This window comes from Epargyreus clarus, unplaced genomic scaffold (assembly GCF_041222505.1).
Source record: "Epargyreus clarus isolate Ecla_fem2 unplaced genomic scaffold, WU_Ecla_fem_2.2 ptg000012l, whole genome shotgun sequence".
Taxonomy (NCBI): Eukaryota; Metazoa; Arthropoda; class Insecta; order Lepidoptera; family Hesperiidae; genus Epargyreus; species Epargyreus clarus.
In genome coordinates, this window is record NW_027332220.1 from 6,770,602 (window position 1) to 6,791,240 (window position 20,639).

Consider the following 20,639-nt stretch of genomic DNA (forward strand, 5'->3'; position numbering starts at 1 on the left):
CCATGCAACTGGGTCGAAATATCGGCAATAAAAAACGCATATCGTGAGTACCCGTTACATAATAAAATGTCTCAATTCCGCGATAATTTTAGTCTGAAATCATATAATTTATTTGATTTTAATAGGAAGAAATTTATCCGGCGAATATGGCTGATTTGAAACATTCTCTGTACGTTTCCGACAAAGGGATAACGTTGAAAGTGAGCGGGTACAGTCAAAACTTGCACGTGAGTATATCACAGTTACAATTATTCAAGTATTTGGTGAATAAAAACCGTATTTATGTTTTATGTTCGCACGTTAGGAGCTGTTTCTTAGGCGTATTTCATTTTTTTTATATATAATATAGGAGTAGCAGACGAACATGCAGTCCACCTGATGGTAAGTGGCTACGGCCGTTCATGGACTACTGTAATCAACCCCAGATAAGATTGTTTCTTTTTAGGGTCGGCCATAGATGCGTGACTTTTAGGACTAAGGTGGAACACCTGAGAAAAGTGGAACACCTTACCACAACCTTCAAACCGGAACATAGCAGCGCTTAACACTGCTGTTATGAGGTAGAAATAGGTGTGGCGGTGGTGCCGCTGGAATCGAACCAAACAGGTTTCTACCACCTTCAAACCTGAGTGTTTGTGTATGACCATGGCACCTTTTTTATGCCGCCGGGTTATGTGTGTGGCATCGTAAACACCAGGTATACGGGAAGAACGTAAACTGCATCCTTCAGGGCAAAGCCCGAAAGAGGCATCGCGCTCGGAGGACGCCGGTTATGCTCCATCGGAGATCCCGGAGTTTTCCACCAAGCGCTGAGGACGGCCACCGGGGTTTTTTTTAGTTCGGTAAGAATCCCACATAACCCTGTGTCGCTCCCACGGCATCGGATACCTTTTGAAGGTTTCCCCCCTCGTGAACAAAAAAAAGGGTATACCGTAGCCCTATTCTATACCCGGAACTACAGGGACATCCTTTTGCCTAATGTGCTCCTTTTGAACGTTGACGTGTGATCAGCTAACATTGTGTTCGTGCAGTTGCTGGTGGAGCTGGTGTCGCGCGAGATGCGCGCGGCGACGCGTGATCTGCGCGCGGGGCTGTTCGAGGCGGTGCGCGACGTGCGCGTGCGCGGCTACCACAACCTGCTCATCAAGCCGCACAAGCTCGCCAAGTGAGGCGTTGTTGTTTGTTGTTAGGCGCGCGGGGCTGTTCGAGGCGGTGCGCGACGTGCGCGTGCGCGGCTACCACAACCTGCTCATCAAGCCGCACAAGCTCGCCAAGTGAGGCGTTGTTGTTTGTTGTTAGGCGCGCGGGGCTGTTCGAGGCGGTGCGCGACGTGCGCGTGCGCGGCTACCACAACCTGCTCATCAAGCCGCACAAGCTCGCCAAGTGAGGCGTTGTTGTTTGTTGTTAGGCGCGCGGGGCTGTTCGAGGCGGTGCGCGACGTGCGCGTGCGCGGCTACCACAACCTGCTCATCAAGCCGCACAAGCTCGCCAAGTGAGGCGTTGTTGTTTGTTGTTAGGCGCGCGGGGCTGTTCGAGGCGGTGCGCGACGTGCGCGTGCGCGGCTACCACAACCTGCTCATCAAGCCGCACAAGCTCGCCAAGTGAGGCGTTGTTGTTTGTTGTTAGGCGCGCGGGGCTGTTCGAGGCGGTGCGCGACGTGCGCGTGCGCGGCTACCACAACCTGCTCATCAAGCCGCACAAGCTCGCCAAGTGAGGCGTTGTTGTTTGTTGTTAGGCGCGCGGGGCTGTTCGAGGCGGTGCGCGACGTGCGCGTGCGCGGCTACCACAACCTGCTCATCAAGCCGCACAAGCTCGCCAAGTGAGGCGTTGTTGTTTGTTGTTAGGCGCGCGGGGCTGTTCGAGGCGGTGCGCGACGTGCGCGTGCGCGGCTACCACAACCTGCTCATCAAGCCGCACAAGCTCGCCAAGTGAGGCGTTGTTGTTTGTTGTTAGGCGCGCGGGGCTGTTCGAGGCGGTGCGCGACGTGCGCGTGCGCGGCTACCACAACCTGCTCATCAAGCCGCACAAGCTCGCCAAGTGAGGCGTTGTTGTTTGTTGTTAGGCGCGCGGGGCTGTTCGAGGCGGTGCGCGACGTGCGCGTGCGCGGCTACCACAACCTGCTCATCAAGCCGCACAAGCTCGCCAAGTGAGGCGTTGTTGTTTGTTGTTAGGCGCGCGGGGCTGTTCGAGGCGGTGCGCGACGTGCGCGTGCGCGGCTACCACAACCTGCTCATCAAGCCGCACAAGCTCGCCAAGTGAGGCGTTGTTGTTTGTTGTTAGGCGCGCGGGGCTGTTCGAGGCGGTGCGCGACGTGCGCGTGCGCGGCTACCACAACCTGCTCATCAAGCCGCACAAGCTCGCCAAGTGAGGCGTTGTTGTTTGTTGTTAGGCGCGCGGGGCTGTTCGAGGCGGTGCGCGACGTGCGCGTGCGCGGCTACCACAACCTGCTCATCAAGCCGCACAAGCTCGCCAAGTGAGGCGTTGTTGTTTGTTGTTAGGCGCGCGGGGCTGTTCGAGGCGGTGCGCGACGTGCGCGTGCGCGGCTACCACAACCTGCTCATCAAGCCGCACAAGCTCGCCAAGTGAGGCGTTGTTGTTTGTTGTTAGGCGCGCGGGGCTGTTCGAGGCGGTGCGCGACGTGCGCGTGCGCGGCTACCACAACCTGCTCATCAAGCCGCACAAGCTCGCCAAGTGAGGCGTTGTTGTTTGTTGTTAGGCGCGCGGGGCTGTTCGAGGCGGTGCGCGACGTGCGCGTGCGCGGCTACCACAACCTGCTCATCAAGCCGCACAAGCTCGCCAAGTGAGGCGTTGTTGTTTGTTGTTAGGCGCGCGGGGCTGTTCGAGGCGGTGCGCGACGTGCGCGTGCGCGGCTACCACAACCTGCTCATCAAGCCGCACAAGCTCGCCAAGTGAGGCGTTGTTGTTTGTTGTTAGGCGCGCGGGGCTGTTCGAGGCGGTGCGCGACGTGCGCGTGCGCGGCTACCACAACCTGCTCATCAAGCCGCACAAGCTCGCCAAGTGAGGCGTTGTTGTTTGTTGTTAGGCGCGCGGGGCTGTTCGAGGCGGTGCGCGACGTGCGCGTGCGCGGCTACCACAACCTGCTCATCAAGCCGCACAAGCTCGCCAAGTGAGGCGTTGTTGTTTGTTGTTAGGCGCGCGGGGCTGTTCGAGGCGGTGCGCGACGTGCGCGTGCGCGGCTACCACAACCTGCTCATCAAGCCGCACAAGCTCGCCAAGTGAGGCGTTGTTGTTTGTTGTTAGGCGCGCGGGGCTGTTCGAGGCGGTGCGCGACGTGCGCGTGCGCGGCTACCACAACCTGCTCATCAAGCCGCACAAGCTCGCCAAGTGAGGCGTTGTTGTTTGTTGTTAGGCGCGCGGGGCTGTTCGAGGCGGTGCGCGACGTGCGCGTGCGCGGCTACCACAACCTGCTCATCAAGCCGCACAAGCTCGCCAAGTGAGGCGTTGTTGTTTGTTGTTAGGCGCGCGGGGCTGTTCGAGGCGGTGCGCGACGTGCGCGTGCGCGGCTACCACAACCTGCTCATCAAGCCGCACAAGCTCGCCAAGTGAGGCGTTGTTGTTTGTTGTTAGGCGCGCGGGGCTGTTCGAGGCGGTGCGCGACGTGCGCGTGCGCGGCTACCACAACCTGCTCATCAAGCCGCACAAGCTCGCCAAGTGAGGCGTTGTTGTTTGTTGTTAGGCGCGCGGGGCTGTTCGAGGCGGTGCGCGACGTGCGCGTGCGCGGCTACCACAACCTGCTCATCAAGCCGCACAAGCTCGCCAAGTGAGGCGTTGTTGTTTGTTGTTAGGCGCGCGGGGCTGTTCGAGGCGGTGCGCGACGTGCGCGTGCGCGGCTACCACAACCTGCTCATCAAGCCGCACAAGCTCGCCAAGTGAGGCGTTGTTGTTTGTTGTTAGGCGCGCGGGGCTGTTCGAGGCGGTGCGCGACGTGCGCGTGCGCGGCTACCACAACCTGCTCATCAAGCCGCACAAGCTCGCCAAGTGAGGCGTTGTTGTTTGTTGTTAGGCGCGCGGGGCTGTTCGAGGCGGTGCGCGACGTGCGCGTGCGCGGCTACCACAACCTGCTCATCAAGCCGCACAAGCTCGCCAAGTGAGGCGTTGTTGTTTGTTGTTAGGCGCGCGGGGCTGTTCGAGGCGGTGCGCGACGTGCGCGTGCGCGGCTACCACAACCTGCTCATCAAGCCGCACAAGCTCGCCAAGTGAGGCGTTGTTGTTTGTTGTTAGGCGCGCGGGGCTGTTCGAGGCGGTGCGCGACGTGCGCGTGCGCGGCTACCACAACCTGCTCATCAAGCCGCACAAGCTCGCCAAGTGAGGCGTTGTTGTTTGTTGTTAGGCGCGCGGGGCTGTTCGAGGCGGTGCGCGACGTGCGCGTGCGCGGCTACCACAACCTGCTCATCAAGCCGCACAAGCTCGCCAAGTGAGGCGTTGTTGTTTGTTGTTAGGCGCGCGGGGCTGTTCGAGGCGGTGCGCGACGTGCGCGTGCGCGGCTACCACAACCTGCTCATCAAGCCGCACAAGCTCGCCAAGTGAGGCGTTGTTGTTTGTTGTTAGGCGCGCGGGGCTGTTCGAGGCGGTGCGCGACGTGCGCGTGCGCGGCTACCACAACCTGCTCATCAAGCCGCACAAGCTCGCCAAGTGAGGCGTTGTTGTTTGTTGTTAGGCGCGCGGGGCTGTTCGAGGCGGTGCGCGACGTGCGCGTGCGCGGCTACCACAACCTGCTCATCAAGCCGCACAAGCTCGCCAAGTGAGGCGTTGTTGTTTGTTGTTAGGCGCGCGGGGCTGTTCGAGGCGGTGCGCGACGTGCGCGTGCGCGGCTACCACAACCTGCTCATCAAGCCGCACAAGCTCGCCAAGTGAGGCGTTGTTGTTTGTTGTTAGGCGCGCGGGGCTGTTCGAGGCGGTGCGCGACGTGCGCGTGCGCGGCTACCACAACCTGCTCATCAAGCCGCACAAGCTCGCCAAGTGAGGCGTTGTTGTTTGTTGTTAGGCGCGCGGGGCTGTTCGAGGCGGTGCGCGACGTGCGCGTGCGCGGCTACCACAACCTGCTCATCAAGCCGCACAAGCTCGCCAAGTGAGGCGTTGTTGTTTGTTGTTAGGCGCGCGGGGCTGTTCGAGGCGGTGCGCGACGTGCGCGTGCGCGGCTACCACAACCTGCTCATCAAGCCGCACAAGCTCGCCAAGTGAGGCGTTGTTGTTTGTTGTTAGGCGCGCGGGGCTGTTCGAGGCGGTGCGCGACGTGCGCGTGCGCGGCTACCACAACCTGCTCATCAAGCCGCACAAGCTCGCCAAGTGAGGCGTTGTTGTTTGTTGTTAGGCGCGCGGGGCTGTTCGAGGCGGTGCGCGACGTGCGCGTGCGCGGCTACCACAACCTGCTCATCAAGCCGCACAAGCTCGCCAAGTGAGGCGTTGTTGTTTGTTGTTAGGCGCGCGGGGCTGTTCGAGGCGGTGCGCGACGTGCGCGTGCGCGGCTACCACAACCTGCTCATCAAGCCGCACAAGCTCGCCAAGTGAGGCGTTGTTGTTTGTTGTTAGGCGCGCGGGGCTGTTCGAGGCGGTGCGCGACGTGCGCGTGCGCGGCTACCACAACCTGCTCATCAAGCCGCACAAGCTCGCCAAGTGAGGCGTTGTTGTTTGTTGTTAGGCGCGCGGGGCTGTTCGAGGCGGTGCGCGACGTGCGCGTGCGCGGCTACCACAACCTGCTCATCAAGCCGCACAAGCTCGCCAAGTGAGGCGTTGTTGTTTGTTGTTAGGCGCGCGGGGCTGTTCGAGGCGGTGCGCGACGTGCGCGTGCGCGGCTACCACAACCTGCTCATCAAGCCGCACAAGCTCGCCAAGTGAGGCGTTGTTGTTTGTTGTTAGGCGCGCGGGGCTGTTCGAGGCGGTGCGCGACGTGCGCGTGCGCGGCTACCACAACCTGCTCATCAAGCCGCACAAGCTCGCCAAGTGAGGCGTTGTTGTTTGTTGTTAGGCGCGCGGGGCTGTTCGAGGCGGTGCGCGACGTGCGCGTGCGCGGCTACCACAACCTGCTCATCAAGCCGCACAAGCTCGCCAAGTGAGGCGTTGTTGTTTGTTGTTAGGCGCGCGGGGCTGTTCGAGGCGGTGCGCGACGTGCGCGTGCGCGGCTACCACAACCTGCTCATCAAGCCGCACAAGCTCGCCAAGTGAGGCGTTGTTGTTTGTTGTTAGGCGCGCGGGGCTGTTCGAGGCGGTGCGCGACGTGCGCGTGCGCGGCTACCACAACCTGCTCATCAAGCCGCACAAGCTCGCCAAGTGAGGCGTTGTTGTTTGTTGTTAGGCGCGCGGGGCTGTTCGAGGCGGTGCGCGACGTGCGCGTGCGCGGCTACCACAACCTGCTCATCAAGCCGCACAAGCTCGCCAAGTGAGGCGTTGTTGTTTGTTGTTAGGCGCGCGGGGCTGTTCGAGGCGGTGCGCGACGTGCGCGTGCGCGGCTACCACAACCTGCTCATCAAGCCGCACAAGCTCGCCAAGTGAGGCGTTGTTGTTTGTTGTTAGGCGCGCGGGGCTGTTCGAGGCGGTGCGCGACGTGCGCGTGCGCGGCTACCACAACCTGCTCATCAAGCCGCACAAGCTCGCCAAGTGAGGCGTTGTTGTTTGTTGTTAGGCGCGCGGGGCTGTTCGAGGCGGTGCGCGACGTGCGCGTGCGCGGCTACCACAACCTGCTCATCAAGCCGCACAAGCTCGCCAAGTGAGGCGTTGTTGTTTGTTGTTAGGCGCGCGGGGCTGTTCGAGGCGGTGCGCGACGTGCGCGTGCGCGGCTACCACAACCTGCTCATCAAGCCGCACAAGCTCGCCAAGTGAGGCGTTGTTGTTTGTTGTTAGGCGCGCGGGGCTGTTCGAGGCGGTGCGCGACGTGCGCGTGCGCGGCTACCACAACCTGCTCATCAAGCCGCACAAGCTCGCCAAGTGAGGCGTTGTTGTTTGTTGTTAGGCGCGCGGGGCTGTTCGAGGCGGTGCGCGACGTGCGCGTGCGCGGCTACCACAACCTGCTCATCAAGCCGCACAAGCTCGCCAAGTGAGGCGTTGTTGTTTGTTGTTAGGCGCGCGGGGCTGTTCGAGGCGGTGCGCGACGTGCGCGTGCGCGGCTACCACAACCTGCTCATCAAGCCGCACAAGCTCGCCAAGTGAGGCGTTGTTGTTTGTTGTTAGGCGCGCGGGGCTGTTCGAGGCGGTGCGCGACGTGCGCGTGCGCGGCTACCACAACCTGCTCATCAAGCCGCACAAGCTCGCCAAGTGAGGCGTTGTTGTTTGTTGTTAGGCGCGCGGGGCTGTTCGAGGCGGTGCGCGACGTGCGCGTGCGCGGCTACCACAACCTGCTCATCAAGCCGCACAAGCTCGCCAAGTGAGGCGTTGTTGTTTGTTGTTAGGCGCGCGGGGCTGTTCGAGGCGGTGCGCGACGTGCGCGTGCGCGGCTACCACAACCTGCTCATCAAGCCGCACAAGCTCGCCAAGTGAGGCGTTGTTGTTTGTTGTTAGGCGCGCGGGGCTGTTCGAGGCGGTGCGCGACGTGCGCGTGCGCGGCTACCACAACCTGCTCATCAAGCCGCACAAGCTCGCCAAGTGAGGCGTTGTTGTTTGTTGTTAGGCGCGCGGGGCTGTTCGAGGCGGTGCGCGACGTGCGCGTGCGCGGCTACCACAACCTGCTCATCAAGCCGCACAAGCTCGCCAAGTGAGGCGTTGTTGTTTGTTGTTAGGCGCGCGGGGCTGTTCGAGGCGGTGCGCGACGTGCGCGTGCGCGGCTACCACAACCTGCTCATCAAGCCGCACAAGCTCGCCAAGTGAGGCGTTGTTGTTTGTTGTTAGGCGCGCGGGGCTGTTCGAGGCGGTGCGCGACGTGCGCGTGCGCGGCTACCACAACCTGCTCATCAAGCCGCACAAGCTCGCCAAGTGAGGCGTTGTTGTTTGTTGTTAGGCGCGCGGGGCTGTTCGAGGCGGTGCGCGACGTGCGCGTGCGCGGCTACCACAACCTGCTCATCAAGCCGCACAAGCTCGCCAAGTGAGGCGTTGTTGTTTGTTGATGTTTGTTGTTTGATAGGCGCGTGGGGAGTGGAAGGTCGAGTAGTACTGCGAACGTGAGATATGTGGAATGAATTTCCTTTTGCATATTCTCGGAGCGCTATAATAGAATAGGTGCAAAAATAGCGCTCAAAAGCTAGCGATGTGTCAGCTAGTGTTAGCGGTTCCTCTGATTTTGCGAAATGTCCATTAGCAACGGTGCTAACCTAACTGAATAAAAAAAAGATAATTATATACAAGATACATACGTGCCACTTATAGTTTAATTATACGACTTTTATTTAATTATATGACTATGTCATTTCGATAAATGTATAAAAAAATCCAATTTCTTCAAATTTTTTATATGTTTTTTTCTTAAAATGTAATTATAACATAGAATATTTATTTATTTAATATCAAAGCATAAAATACATCATCATATTATATAGTACCAAGGACAAACACTAATGAAATTTAAATTGTTTCCAGAGATATCCGGATGCAAGTACTGTTAGAGCCGTACATATCGCCGCGCGACAAGGCCAAGGAAATCCAAAACATAACCCTGGCCGACTTGGAGCAATTTAGCGAACGATTCCTCGACAAATTATATATGCAGGTGTGTATCATTTCATGAGTACTTTTTTAATGTTCCAAAAAATAACTGGCGTGAGTTGGATGGAGTATTCCATAGCACTGAATTTTTATTATTTTTTAATTTTTAATATTTGATATAACAGTCGTAGATGTGAACGCATGTTTAAATTTGAACTATCTGTGTATTACTATGCAATAGATGCCGGAAAAATTGCGGTTTATACCATACATACATAACATAAGGATAGAGTGGGGTCTTAGTAATGGGATTACATTTTAACCCTCAGTGTACGGAATCTATAGCTTACTACACTTTTTCGATAAAAATACATTAAAGTTATTCTACTACTACGTATACAGTTTATACATAGTAGATAAGTATTGGTTAAAGAGCGATATTAAACATTCATTATATGGAATTAAATGTTGACAGGCAGGCTGCATTAATAAAAATTTACCTACGTACGTATTTAATTTATGTACTATTTACGTAAACATTATTTATTTATATTCGTTCATTTTCAGATGCTTGTGCAGGGTAACTTGGCGTGGTACGACGCCATTAAAATATCGGAGAATGTTCTCAACAATATCAGATGGAATGCACTTTCCGAAGACGAAATGCCTAATGTAAGTTTTTTTTTTGTATATTTTATGGTCATGACAACATTGGCCTTAAAATAGTTAAATGATGCTATGTCCCTTTTTGACGAATGTGATAAGATTTATGTGATACGTTATATGTCACATGTCTATGTGCTACATTAATAAAAATAATCGGCTAAGTGCAAGTCGTAATCGCATATTAATGGTTCCGTACTATTAAAATTTTCATTATTTTTTATTTTAAGTATTTGTTAATTGCCATTGAAGTAAATGCATTATGAACGTTTGAATTCTGTAGTTGTTACGGTTCGAACGTTAGACGTCGAAAAATAGCGGTTTCTTGTATGCGGTGGACCCCCATTTATTTTCAACTCTATTTTAATTGTTGTTATGGGGCCACCCTTATATACTGTGTAATAATTTCAAATGTCTGTCTATTACGGTCCAGGAAATAGACCCTATTGACAGACAGACAGACAGACAGTCTGTACAATTCCGGTAAACAGACGGCAAGCACTCCACGGACTCGAAATGAAACACTTCGATTTGGTTCTTAAGACATTTTATTAATTATTGAGCCGAGGTCTTATAGTTTTACAAAACGTTCTCAACAGCGTGATTCACAATGATTTTTTGTACCGCCATCTAGTTCTATGTTGATGAACTATGTATAAAACATTAACATACCGCCCGCCAAGGGCAAAGTTTAACCTTTGACCCTTCGATCACTAATAAGAACTTTGACCTTATAAAATTACATTTGAATAAACAAACTAAAACACAACAAAATAAAGTTTATCTTTCTAACGGTAAAAAACACAATTTTGAAACAGGTCTTTTTAGAGTTCCAGATTTTGTCTTTAGTGTGACGACTCTTACAATATTGTCGTCACCAGGATGAGTGTCAATAATGCGACCATAGAGCCACCGACATGGGGGCAAATTATCCTCTTTTATAATTACAACATCCCCAATGGAAGGTTCTGAATTTTTATTTGTCCATTTGTACCGGTGTAAGAATTTGTTGAGATATTCCTGCGACCATCGTCGCCAAAAAGATTGCAACATCCTTTGAGTGTGTTGCCACCTCCTCAGATTGTTGACTTTTACATGTTCTATATCGAAGTCCGGAACGGTTAACGGTGCTTCACCTATAAGAAAGTGTCCCGGTGTCAATATGAAATCTGGCTCGTTGCTGAGCACTGACATAGGCCGTGAATTTAGGCATGCCTCTATTTGAGCCAATACAGTTGCCATTTCTTCGAATGTTAGAGTCGAGTTGCCAATGACTTTCTTCAGGTGGTGTTTTACCGATTTTACACCGGCCTCCCATAATCCTCCGAAGTTTGGCGAATGAGGCGGTATAAAATGCCACTCGCAATAGTTGTTGGCTAAAGCTTCAGCTATGTTTTGTATGAGTCTTCGTTCGGCAGCAGAACCCTTTTTCAACTCAGTGGCTGCCCGAACAAAGTTTGTGCCATTGTCACTCCACAAATGTGAACAATGGCCCCGTCTAGCCACAAATCGTTTAAATGCCTGCAAAAAGCCTTCAGCAGTTAGGTCACTGACGATTTCCAAATGTATGGCCCGTGTTGCCATGCAAACAAACAAACAAATGTATCCTTTATAGGACTTGTGACCTCTTCCTTTACTGGTGCGTATTTGAATCGGCCCTGCATAATCGACACCGCTGTGATTAAAAGGACGCATCGGTGTTACTCGAGCGGCTGGCATCTGCCCCATGAAAGGTGTTTTTGTGACAGCCGAGTTTTTCACACAAGTGACGCATTTGTGGCAATATGCTTTGACCAATTGTTTGGCACCTATTACCCAATATTTATTTTGAATATAAGTCAAAGTCAACTGCAGTCCTCCATGAAGCGTTTGTTTGTGTGCTTCTGTTATAATGAGTTCCGTTAAGTGTGAATGTTTTGGAATTAAGATAGGGTGTTTCCTATTATAAGGCAACACTGCGTTTGATAGTCGTCCTCCTACTCTTAATATTCCATCTTCATCAAGAAAAGGATTCAAAGATCTCAATTTATTATTTTTGGGTAAGTTTTTTATATCCTTTATTAGTTTTATTTCAACGTTAAATGAATTTGATTGACAATTTTTTATTAGGGTAATAAGAGCTTGATTTAATTCCGTTGCTGTTAAATATTTTGTAGTTAATTTATTTTCAGATGTTTTGTAACAATTTATGATAAACCGCCTGCAATATGCCATAACTCTTATAGTTTTTGTTAACGATGAATATTTGTCCCATACTGAATCTTCTAAGGTTACACAATGACTTTTTAGTGTTTTAACTGCTTCTATATCAGTATGTACTTCCAGAGGTTTCAGGTAAGTGATAGGATGGCAGGAGATGAATTTTGGCCCATGAAACCATAACTCATTATCTATGAGTTCTGAAGGACGTAATCCTCGGGACGCGCAATCAGCGGGATTCTGCCTGGATGTTACATGGCACCAATTAGTAGGTTCTAAAGTAGTTAAGATCTCCGACACCCGATTCGCTACAAACACGTTCCATCTGCTTGGATGACTATTTAGCCAAGCCAGCACGATGGTTGAATCCGTCCACGCGTGAATGTCATGTTTTTGGACATTCATTACCTGTGACACTTCTAACAACAACTTGCTAAGTAAAACAGCTCCACACAATTCTAGTCTAGGAATTGACACTTGTTTTACAGGTGCTACTTTAGTTCTTGCTGTAACTAAAGATACTGTGACTTGTTCTAAGGAATCAACGACACGCATATATACTACCGCCGCATACGCCGTCTTCGATGCGTCGCAGAAGCCGTGTAGCTCGTAATGAACATCAGTCGCTGTAGTGCCAACCCATCTTGGTATACGTATTTTTTCAAGCATTGGTTGTTCTTCGCGGTAAGTAACCCATTCTTTTAATAAATTATCGGGTACTACATCGTCCCAATCTAGTGCTGCTAACCATAATTTTTGAATTATTGTCTTTGCTACAATCATGCTAGGTCCTATCCACCCCAGTGGATCATATAAACGTGATATGTCTGAAATAATTTTTCGTTTTGTTATAGGTTCCTGCAGAGTTGGAAGATTTACTACGTAGCGGAAGGTGTCATCGGTATGGTTCCAGGTAAGTCCCATTATTTTTGTTAATTCATCTTCTCTTATTTTCAGGTTTGCTTTCAGATCTTCATTTCCATCCCATGCTTTCATTGCTTTTCTTAATTCGTTGCTATTACTATTCCATTTTTGCAACTCAAAACCAGCCTTGCTTAGTAGTTCGGTAAGTTCCTTATAAACAGTTATCCCTTCTTCAATAGTTTGAACTCCTGTCAACAAATCATCAACATAAAAGTGTTTGAGTACTCTTTCAGATGCTGACGGATAATCTGCGCCATGATCGTGTGCTACCTGCTGAAGAGCCTTCACCGCCAAGTATGGAGCAGACGCCGTGCCAAATGTTACTCTGGTATGTCGGTAATGTTTCATTTTCTTATCTGTGTGCTCCCTCCATAGAATTCTTTGAGAATCGGCATCTTGCTGATCAATCTTCACTTGCCTATACATTTTAACAATATCCGCAGATATACATATTGGCGAGCTTCTCCATTGCATGATGATGTGCCGTAACTCGGGTTGCAAGGTAGGTCCTACCAATAACTGGTCATTTAATGAAACATTATTCCCACCCTTGCAGGAAGCATCAAATACGATTCTTACCTTTGTTGTTTCTCTATCTTCCTTGACCACCGCATGATGAGGTAAGTAGATTGCTTTTGGATTTTCAGTTTCACTGGTAGGCACAATTTCCATATGATCTAAATTTAAATATTCGTCTAAACATTGTTGATATTTATACTTCAATGATTCATCTTTGTCTAATCTTTTTTCTAACGATTTGAATCGTTTTTCAGCTATCTCCTTCGAAGCTGTCACTGCAGGGATGCCATTCTTGTAAGGAAGGCGAACAATATATCGCCCATTTATGTCCCTCTTAGTCGTCTCTGCAAAATACTGTTCACACCGCTTCTCTTCATCTGTGAACATCATTCGTTTCGGTTGGGGAACATCGGATTCAATCTCCCAGAATTTTTTCAAATACACATCGCTGTCTGTGCAGCAATGCATTACATTAATGCTCACAGGAGGTTTGTTTAACGAATTAACCACTCCTGACAATATCCAGCCCAAACTGGTTGCTTGCGCTATTGGTGTACCAATCGGACCCTTTACCAAGCCCTCTTGTATTATTTTTCCATATACTTCGGCTCCTAACAAAAGATCAATTCGACTAGGGGCGTAGTATTTTGGGTCGGCCAACACAAGTCTATTTATTCCTGGCCACTGTATTGCCTCAACTCTTCTAGTTGGGAGAAGAGACGTAATACTTTTGAGCACATGTGCTCTTACTTGTATTGCCACACTTGGATCAAACCGGGACCGAATTTCAATGTTTACTACCGCCTTGGAGACAATATTTTTCTCTCCACCCAGACCTGTAATATTGTTTCTTGTCATAACCTTCTCTAGACCCAAATACTGAACTGTGGATTCAGTAACGAAGGACGATTGTGATCCCTGATCTAGGAGTGCCCTAACGTCATATCCTTCTCCGTTTCTGGAGATCGCTTGGACGAGCGCCGTCGCGAGCAAGACTTGTTGGCGCACTTTGTCTGTTGAGAAACACGAAACAACCGGAGTTGGACCAGCCGAAGAAAAAGTTGCACCATCTGAAGGTGCGACAACACTCTCTTCAATTGCATTGTTACTTGTTGTCCCGACCGCCCTACCATTGGGGTGCAATAAAGAATGGTGATCTCGCTTGCAAATCTTACATTTAATTTTAATGCGACAATCTCTGGCCGAATGATTGTAACCCATGCAGACAAAACATACATTATTTTCCAGAACGAATTTACGTCTGCTTTCTACAGATTCCTTGTGAAACCTTTTACAAAATATTAATTTATGAGCTTCCGTACAAAATGGACATGTTATATTTGCAACATGTAATGCTTTGGTATTGTTTCTAACTTGACTAACCCTAGTAGTTTCTTTAGCAGTGAGAAATTCGTTAGCCCTAAATCTAGTAGTTAAAAATTCCTCAAAGTTCTTGTAAGTTGGGAGATCGTCAGTAAGACTTGCCACGTGGAATTCCCACTGACGTCGTGTTTCAGTGTCTAATTTTAAACTTAAAATATGAATAACTAGAATGTCCCAACTTTTGGTGTCTATACCTACGTTATTCAATGACGCTAAACAATCGTTTGTCGTGTCTAATAAATCTTTTAAACCTTGTGCAGACTCAACAGTTAAATTTCGTTGACTCAAAAATCTTTTAATTACCTGATGTGAAATGTACCTTTTATTATTATATCTTTCGGTTAATAGCTCCCAACATCGTTCAAAATTACAGTCTTGTATTGTAATATGCCTTAACAATTGCTCCGCTTCACCGGTCAAAGAACTTTTCAAGTAGTGTAATTTCTGAACGTTGCTTAAAGAACTGTTTGATATTATTAAAGAACTAAATAAATCCTGAAAAGATGACCACTCGGAATAATGGCCAGAAAATTTTGGTAAATCAATTTTAGGTAGTTTTACGTTTAAGATACTGCTACAATGAGATTTAGATAAAACGGATGGAGCATTAAAATGAGATAATTTTTCTTTAATATCTGACTTATACTCTATGAAAACATCCTCCGTTGTATCATAAATATCATCCTTTTTGTAATCAATGGATTTTAGTTCCTTCGTATTATACATACAAATAAGTTTGTTATGACCAGAGGTAAATTCTAACCATAAGGCCTCTAATGCCTCTAGCCTCCCTTCCAAATATTCTTTTGTGAGTCTTTCTTTCGGAGACTTCTTAAAGTTAGTTTGCGCTCGAATGATACGCGCCTTTAAATCTACTTGTAAGTTAACTATTGCCTCCATGACGCCGAAATAATCTAAGTTAATTTACAGCATAAATTTTCCCAAGTCTTTTAGAACAATAAAAATAACTTAAAATCGGGCATGGATTTCCCTGGTTTCAGAGAAAATATTCTAAGTCTTGAATATAAGTAAATTACAATTTCAACATACTACTAGAGTTCCAATATACAACACAATTTTAAAGTTCCTGAGCACCAAGATATACAGTTCAAATTTGCAATTATTTTTAAAGGGTTCCCTGTCTAACAATTCACTTCACTGTGAAGATGTTATTTAGGAATATTTTTCTTACTCACAGTTCGCGCACCAATATCACCTTATCCTCGTGACGTCTAATCACGCATTGCCTCCGTGGATTAATGTTGCTGCAACTTCGCAACGTCCTGTCCGTTTTACCAGACAGCAACTCTCCCGGCTGCTTTTCCGGAGCCTGACGATATCCTCCCACGAGGATCTCGTCGGAAACTCTGCAGTTTCTTCCGAAACCAGCTGGTTTCCCGTACTTGTGGTTGCGGCAGTATTCCACTGCCCACAAGCGTAGAGTTCACAAAAAATCCGCTTGGTTTTGTCTCAAACATAGACAAATCCGAGTTCGAAGGACCATGTACAATTCCGGTAAACAGACGGCAAGCACTCCACGGACTCGAAATGAAACACTTCGATTTGGTTCTTAAGACATTTTATTAATTATTGAGCCGAGGTCTTATAGTTTTACAAAACGTTCTCAACAGCGTGATTCACAATGATTTTTTGTACCGCCATCTAGTTCTATGTTGATGAACTATGTATAAAACATTAACACAGTCAATGGAGGCTTAGTAACAGGATTCCGTTTTTACCCTTTGGGTACGAAACCCTAAAAAGTGGTCTGTAAAGAACCTATTTTGAATAAAGATATTTGATTTGATATTCCAGTTGCGCGTGCACCAGCTGCCGCTGGGCGCGCACACGCTGCGCGTGCGCAACCTCAACCCGCTGTCCAGCAACAGCATCGTCACCAACTACTACCAGGGCGAGCTGCACACGCCGCGAGACACCGCCGCGCTCGAGGTGCTCATGGTGAGACCACTTGCAATACTTGTGTCTTTAAAGGTCGCCTCTTTACACTCACAGCTAGGTGGATACCCGGTGTCGTGGTCGTTATAAAGTTATAAACGAATACATAAACACCGTCACCATAAAAGCAAGTTATAATTGATATCTAAAACGCACATAACTTAGAAAAATCAGAGGTGCGTGCTCCGATCGATAAGGTGGGTTTTTACTACTGGGCAGGCACTGTTTTTAATATAAATTCATCATTTGGATATGTTTCTGGCCGAAGATTAGACTTGGGATCTCCTGCGCGTTAGACCCGTATGGTGAGCGCACCACGCGGGTCATCTTGGATGATATCATATTACATAAGCTGTGACCGTCATATTACATAGAAAGTATTGTCGTCGTAGTACGTAGAAAGAGACAGTCATAGTATTCAAGAGTGGCAATGCATGTGATCTAATTCAGATAGAACCCCTCTTCAAAAATGTAATTAGTTGCAGATTTCCATAGGCGGTAGCGACCACTTACAACCCGGCAGATAGACTGGAAGCCCTTTCCTGAGAAATATTTCAAAAAATATATATGTAATACTTGTGATGCTAAATACAATCTGTTCAAATTTTAAAACATCCATTTTGAACTTTTCTAAAAGCTGTGTCTGTAAGTCTACGTTACAAAATATGAAAGTACAATTATTTTTTGTTGTGTGAAAGCACTTGTTTTAGGGTATTATATTAGCATCAGTAATTTTTAATTTCATTTTCGATCGTTTCGTTACAGATGCTAATGGAGGAGCCGGTGTTCGACGTGCTCCGCACAAAGGAGCAGCTCGGCTACAGCGTGTTCAGCATGATGCGGTACACCTTCGGCGTCCTCGGCTTCTCTGTCACCGTTAACTCGCAGGAGGAGAAGTTCAGGTAACCCTCCTTAACGTATATTGAGTAATTTATGGATGACTAGTTGACGATCTAAATTGTTAGAATAAAAAGTAAAAATGTACTAATTATAATGTCGCAATTGTCATTCGCTTGAGACGTAGGGTGGACATTAAGAATGACGCTTTGTGTGAGAAAATTACGTAAAAATATCTTTACAATATTAAAAGAAATATGGTGCGTAACATAACGATAGAAACATAACCGTAGTCCTGTTAAGAAATCTCCATGTGTAAACACGTAATTTTCTAGTATGTTTTTCATATTTTTTTTTCAAGACTCCGCAATGTATGCAGTTCATTATGAAACGGAAACGATGATTCCAAACTTGTATTCATAAGGATTCACAGTAGCATTTCCATTTACATCTAGTTTATATAGTATTTGCTTTGTAATAGAAAAAACATTTTTTTTTTCTATTACAAAGCAAAATCCCATGGAAACAAGTTGTACGTGACTGTAATGAACTCGTGTAACGTGTACCATGCAGTGTGCGCCACGTGGAGCGCCGCGTGGAGGCGTTCCTGCGTCAGTTCGCGCGCACCGTGCGCCGCCTGCGCGAGCGCGCCCTGGCCGCCGCGCGCGCCGCGCTCGCGCAGCTCAAGCACACCACCGACTACGAGCTGCAGGAGGAGGTGCGCACACACACGCACACACACACACATACCGTGACAGACGCGCGAGCACTCATAAATACTCTGTAACACGAGCACGCACACACGCACACACACACACACACACGCGCGCGCGCGTGCGCCTGCTCACACACACACAATGACAGACGCGAGCTCACTCATGCATACTCTGTCACACAGGCACGCACACACATTCCATCGTATACGCACGCGCGCTTACACTTCCTCACATAATCTCGCGCGCACCAACTCACGCACTACCTCACATACCCGCACGCACACATACACACCCTCTCACATACGCGCGCAGCCACGCACACACACCCCCACACATACGTACTCTTTCGTACACAGACTCTCATACACGGGCACACGTGCCCGCTTACACTCGGTTCAACACACAAACTCTTTCACATATGTACTTTCTCAAAAGGTATTTGAACCCTGGAAGCCCCTTTTTAGACGCCTATTACGACTGGCAGGGGATACCGTAACTCTATTCTGGTCCCGGAACTACAGGGACACTTTCATATACCTCCATATTGATTTACATACGATTACCATACATTAACACTTATATTTTTATCTTTTGCGTAAAATTACACATATTGCTTAGTTAAAAAAACCAACGAATTTCCTTACATTATTTATTTTCAGGTGGAAAGAAACTGGAGGGAAATTGTAAGCACAGAGTATCAATTCCAACGATTGTTCATGGAGGTGAGGAAAACATTGTTATTTAACCACTCCAGTGATACAAGTCTTGAATCAATCCATTGTTATTTAGATAAATGTGTTTGTTTTATTCGGTAGTGTGAGTAAAAATAACAATATCTTATATAATGTACAATATGAGCTTAAATAGAATTTCTAAACTTTTACCTCAGGTATAACACATGACACGTTGATAAATAAATTGTATGTATTTATTCATCTCTGATTTCAGGCTGATGCTATAGAAAAAATTAAGATGAGTGACATAAGAACTTGGGTCGAAAACCACTTCCCCTCAGGGAACAAATCTCAATTCAGGAAACTTTCTATCCAGGTAAGGATTTCGATACATATCATATATCTCAGTACTAAATCTCACATGTAGTACATTTTATCTATCCATTGCTACGTCAATTGAAGATTTTCGTAAAGGCGATTTTGCTAATTTCCTTTATAAACACTCAGGTAATGGGCTATAAGCAGACCGAAGAAAAGGACTTAATAGCCAAGGTGGACCCTAAGAACTACTCGCTGACGTACTTAGACTCGTCGAGCCCCGTCGGCGACTCCGACGAGAACGACGCGGACTTCATAACGGACATAGAGTCCTTCACGAAGGACCTGCCCATCATCCACGTGCCGAAGGTGGAGTTAGGGCAATGCTGACACCACACCGTCCTCTACGCCGGTGTCTTCCTGACCCTCGCGGTTGGCATGGGTTACTCGATACTTCAATAAAACTTAAGGTGTTTGTCCACCGCCACCATCACCGAGCCGATACCAATAATTAATGACGGCGCCGAAGTAGCGTACATACATGTACTATTGCCCCTTGTCCACCGCACGTCCGTTACCCGAGCACCGACATCCCGGCCGCCGATATTTCGAGTACATGGGCGTGACCGCTAGATCCGCACCAATATTTTGACGGGCCGATGTGTCGGCAATATAAAACACATTTGAACTTGTCCATACATTGCCGTCACACGCGTGACAACTGGAACAAAATAAACCGCCGATATCGGTCGCATTGGACAAACTATCGCTGTCATATTAAAATCGACCTGAAATAATCTCGTTCTCGGTATCGGCTCGGTGACGGTGCGGTGGACAAACGACCTTAGACAGTTTATACATTAATCATTGCAATAAATCAGTTTTTCAAATTCTGCGCTACAAGTAGGATTATTTTTAATTTTCAATATGATGATACTCGAGGTCCCAAGTGATGCGGCTATATAAAGGACATTAACAAATTTAAAAGTTTTGCTTTGCTAAGTGTAAAAAAATATTATATAAAAATTGAATAAAGTGCTATTAATCTTAATATACCGAGAACTGCGAAAGTTATACGAAAGACGTTTCGTAAGTTTTCGTTAAGTCGAATTATGAGTTGCGGGTATAATATTATTGTGTATTCAAAATAGCGTAAAATAAATGATTTAAACGTAAAAATAACAACAATGTTTACTTATTTAATTATACATAAAAGTATATTGTAATATTATAATTGTAAATGGTGCATAAGTAATGGAACAATCTACATTATGTTTATTATTACATAAACATTACGTAGTGTTAGACTGTCCACTTTAACTTAATTGTTAAAAAACATAATATACACTGAAAATGAAAACTGAAAATATATGCCTTTTTGCAATGTTATTCTCAACTCTTTAAATTTGCTGTTACAAATTCATAAATACTCGAGTGTTCCTATGTTAATTAGTATGAACGATCTATTAATGGCGCTATGAATTTATATAAATAGTTTTATTATTTTTATAAGGTAACTTTTTATGACGTTAAATTTATTAAAATATAATTATTGTTCCTAATTTTAATATCGGAAGTGCTATGTTCTGGTCTAAAAGTTTAAGTAAGCCGTTTTACTTTGAGGTAGCAACTCGTTTATTTTACAAGGATGTATACATAAAACCTTCCTATGGGTTAAGTTACTATGCTTGGATGCCCATGTGTTAAAATATAACTAAAGTGAATTTATCTATACGCTTTATTATAATTTATATGACAATATGAAACACATGTTGTCAATATTGTAACCTACTGTATTTTATTAACACTGTACATTGTGTACGAAATACTTTATAAATATTTTGCAAAATTATTATATATA

At 47.5% G+C, this 20,639-nt stretch overlaps 1 protein-coding gene across 1 annotated transcript in view; it reads left to right on the plus strand.

The window, feature by feature from the left end:
* The window catches only part of LOC140746232 (nardilysin), a 39,354-nt gene extending 18,725 nt beyond the window's left edge, over positions 1-20,629 (plus strand). The window contains exons 15-24 of the mRNA XM_073078291.1: positions 126-227; positions 1,032-1,165; positions 8,524-8,653; positions 9,157-9,261; positions 16,093-16,236; positions 16,999-17,135; positions 17,644-17,788; positions 18,446-18,508; positions 18,735-18,836; positions 18,968-20,629. Coding sequence (XP_072934392.1) covers positions 126-227; positions 1,032-1,165; positions 8,524-8,653; positions 9,157-9,261; positions 16,093-16,236; positions 16,999-17,135; positions 17,644-17,788; positions 18,446-18,508; positions 18,735-18,836; positions 18,968-19,168 — 1,263 coding nt within the window. The 3' untranslated portion in view covers positions 19,169-20,629. The remainder of the gene's footprint in view (positions 1-125; positions 228-1,031; positions 1,166-8,523; positions 8,654-9,156; positions 9,262-16,092; positions 16,237-16,998; positions 17,136-17,643; positions 17,789-18,445; positions 18,509-18,734; positions 18,837-18,967) is intronic.
* The last annotated feature ends 10 nt before the right edge of the window (positions 20,630-20,639 follow it).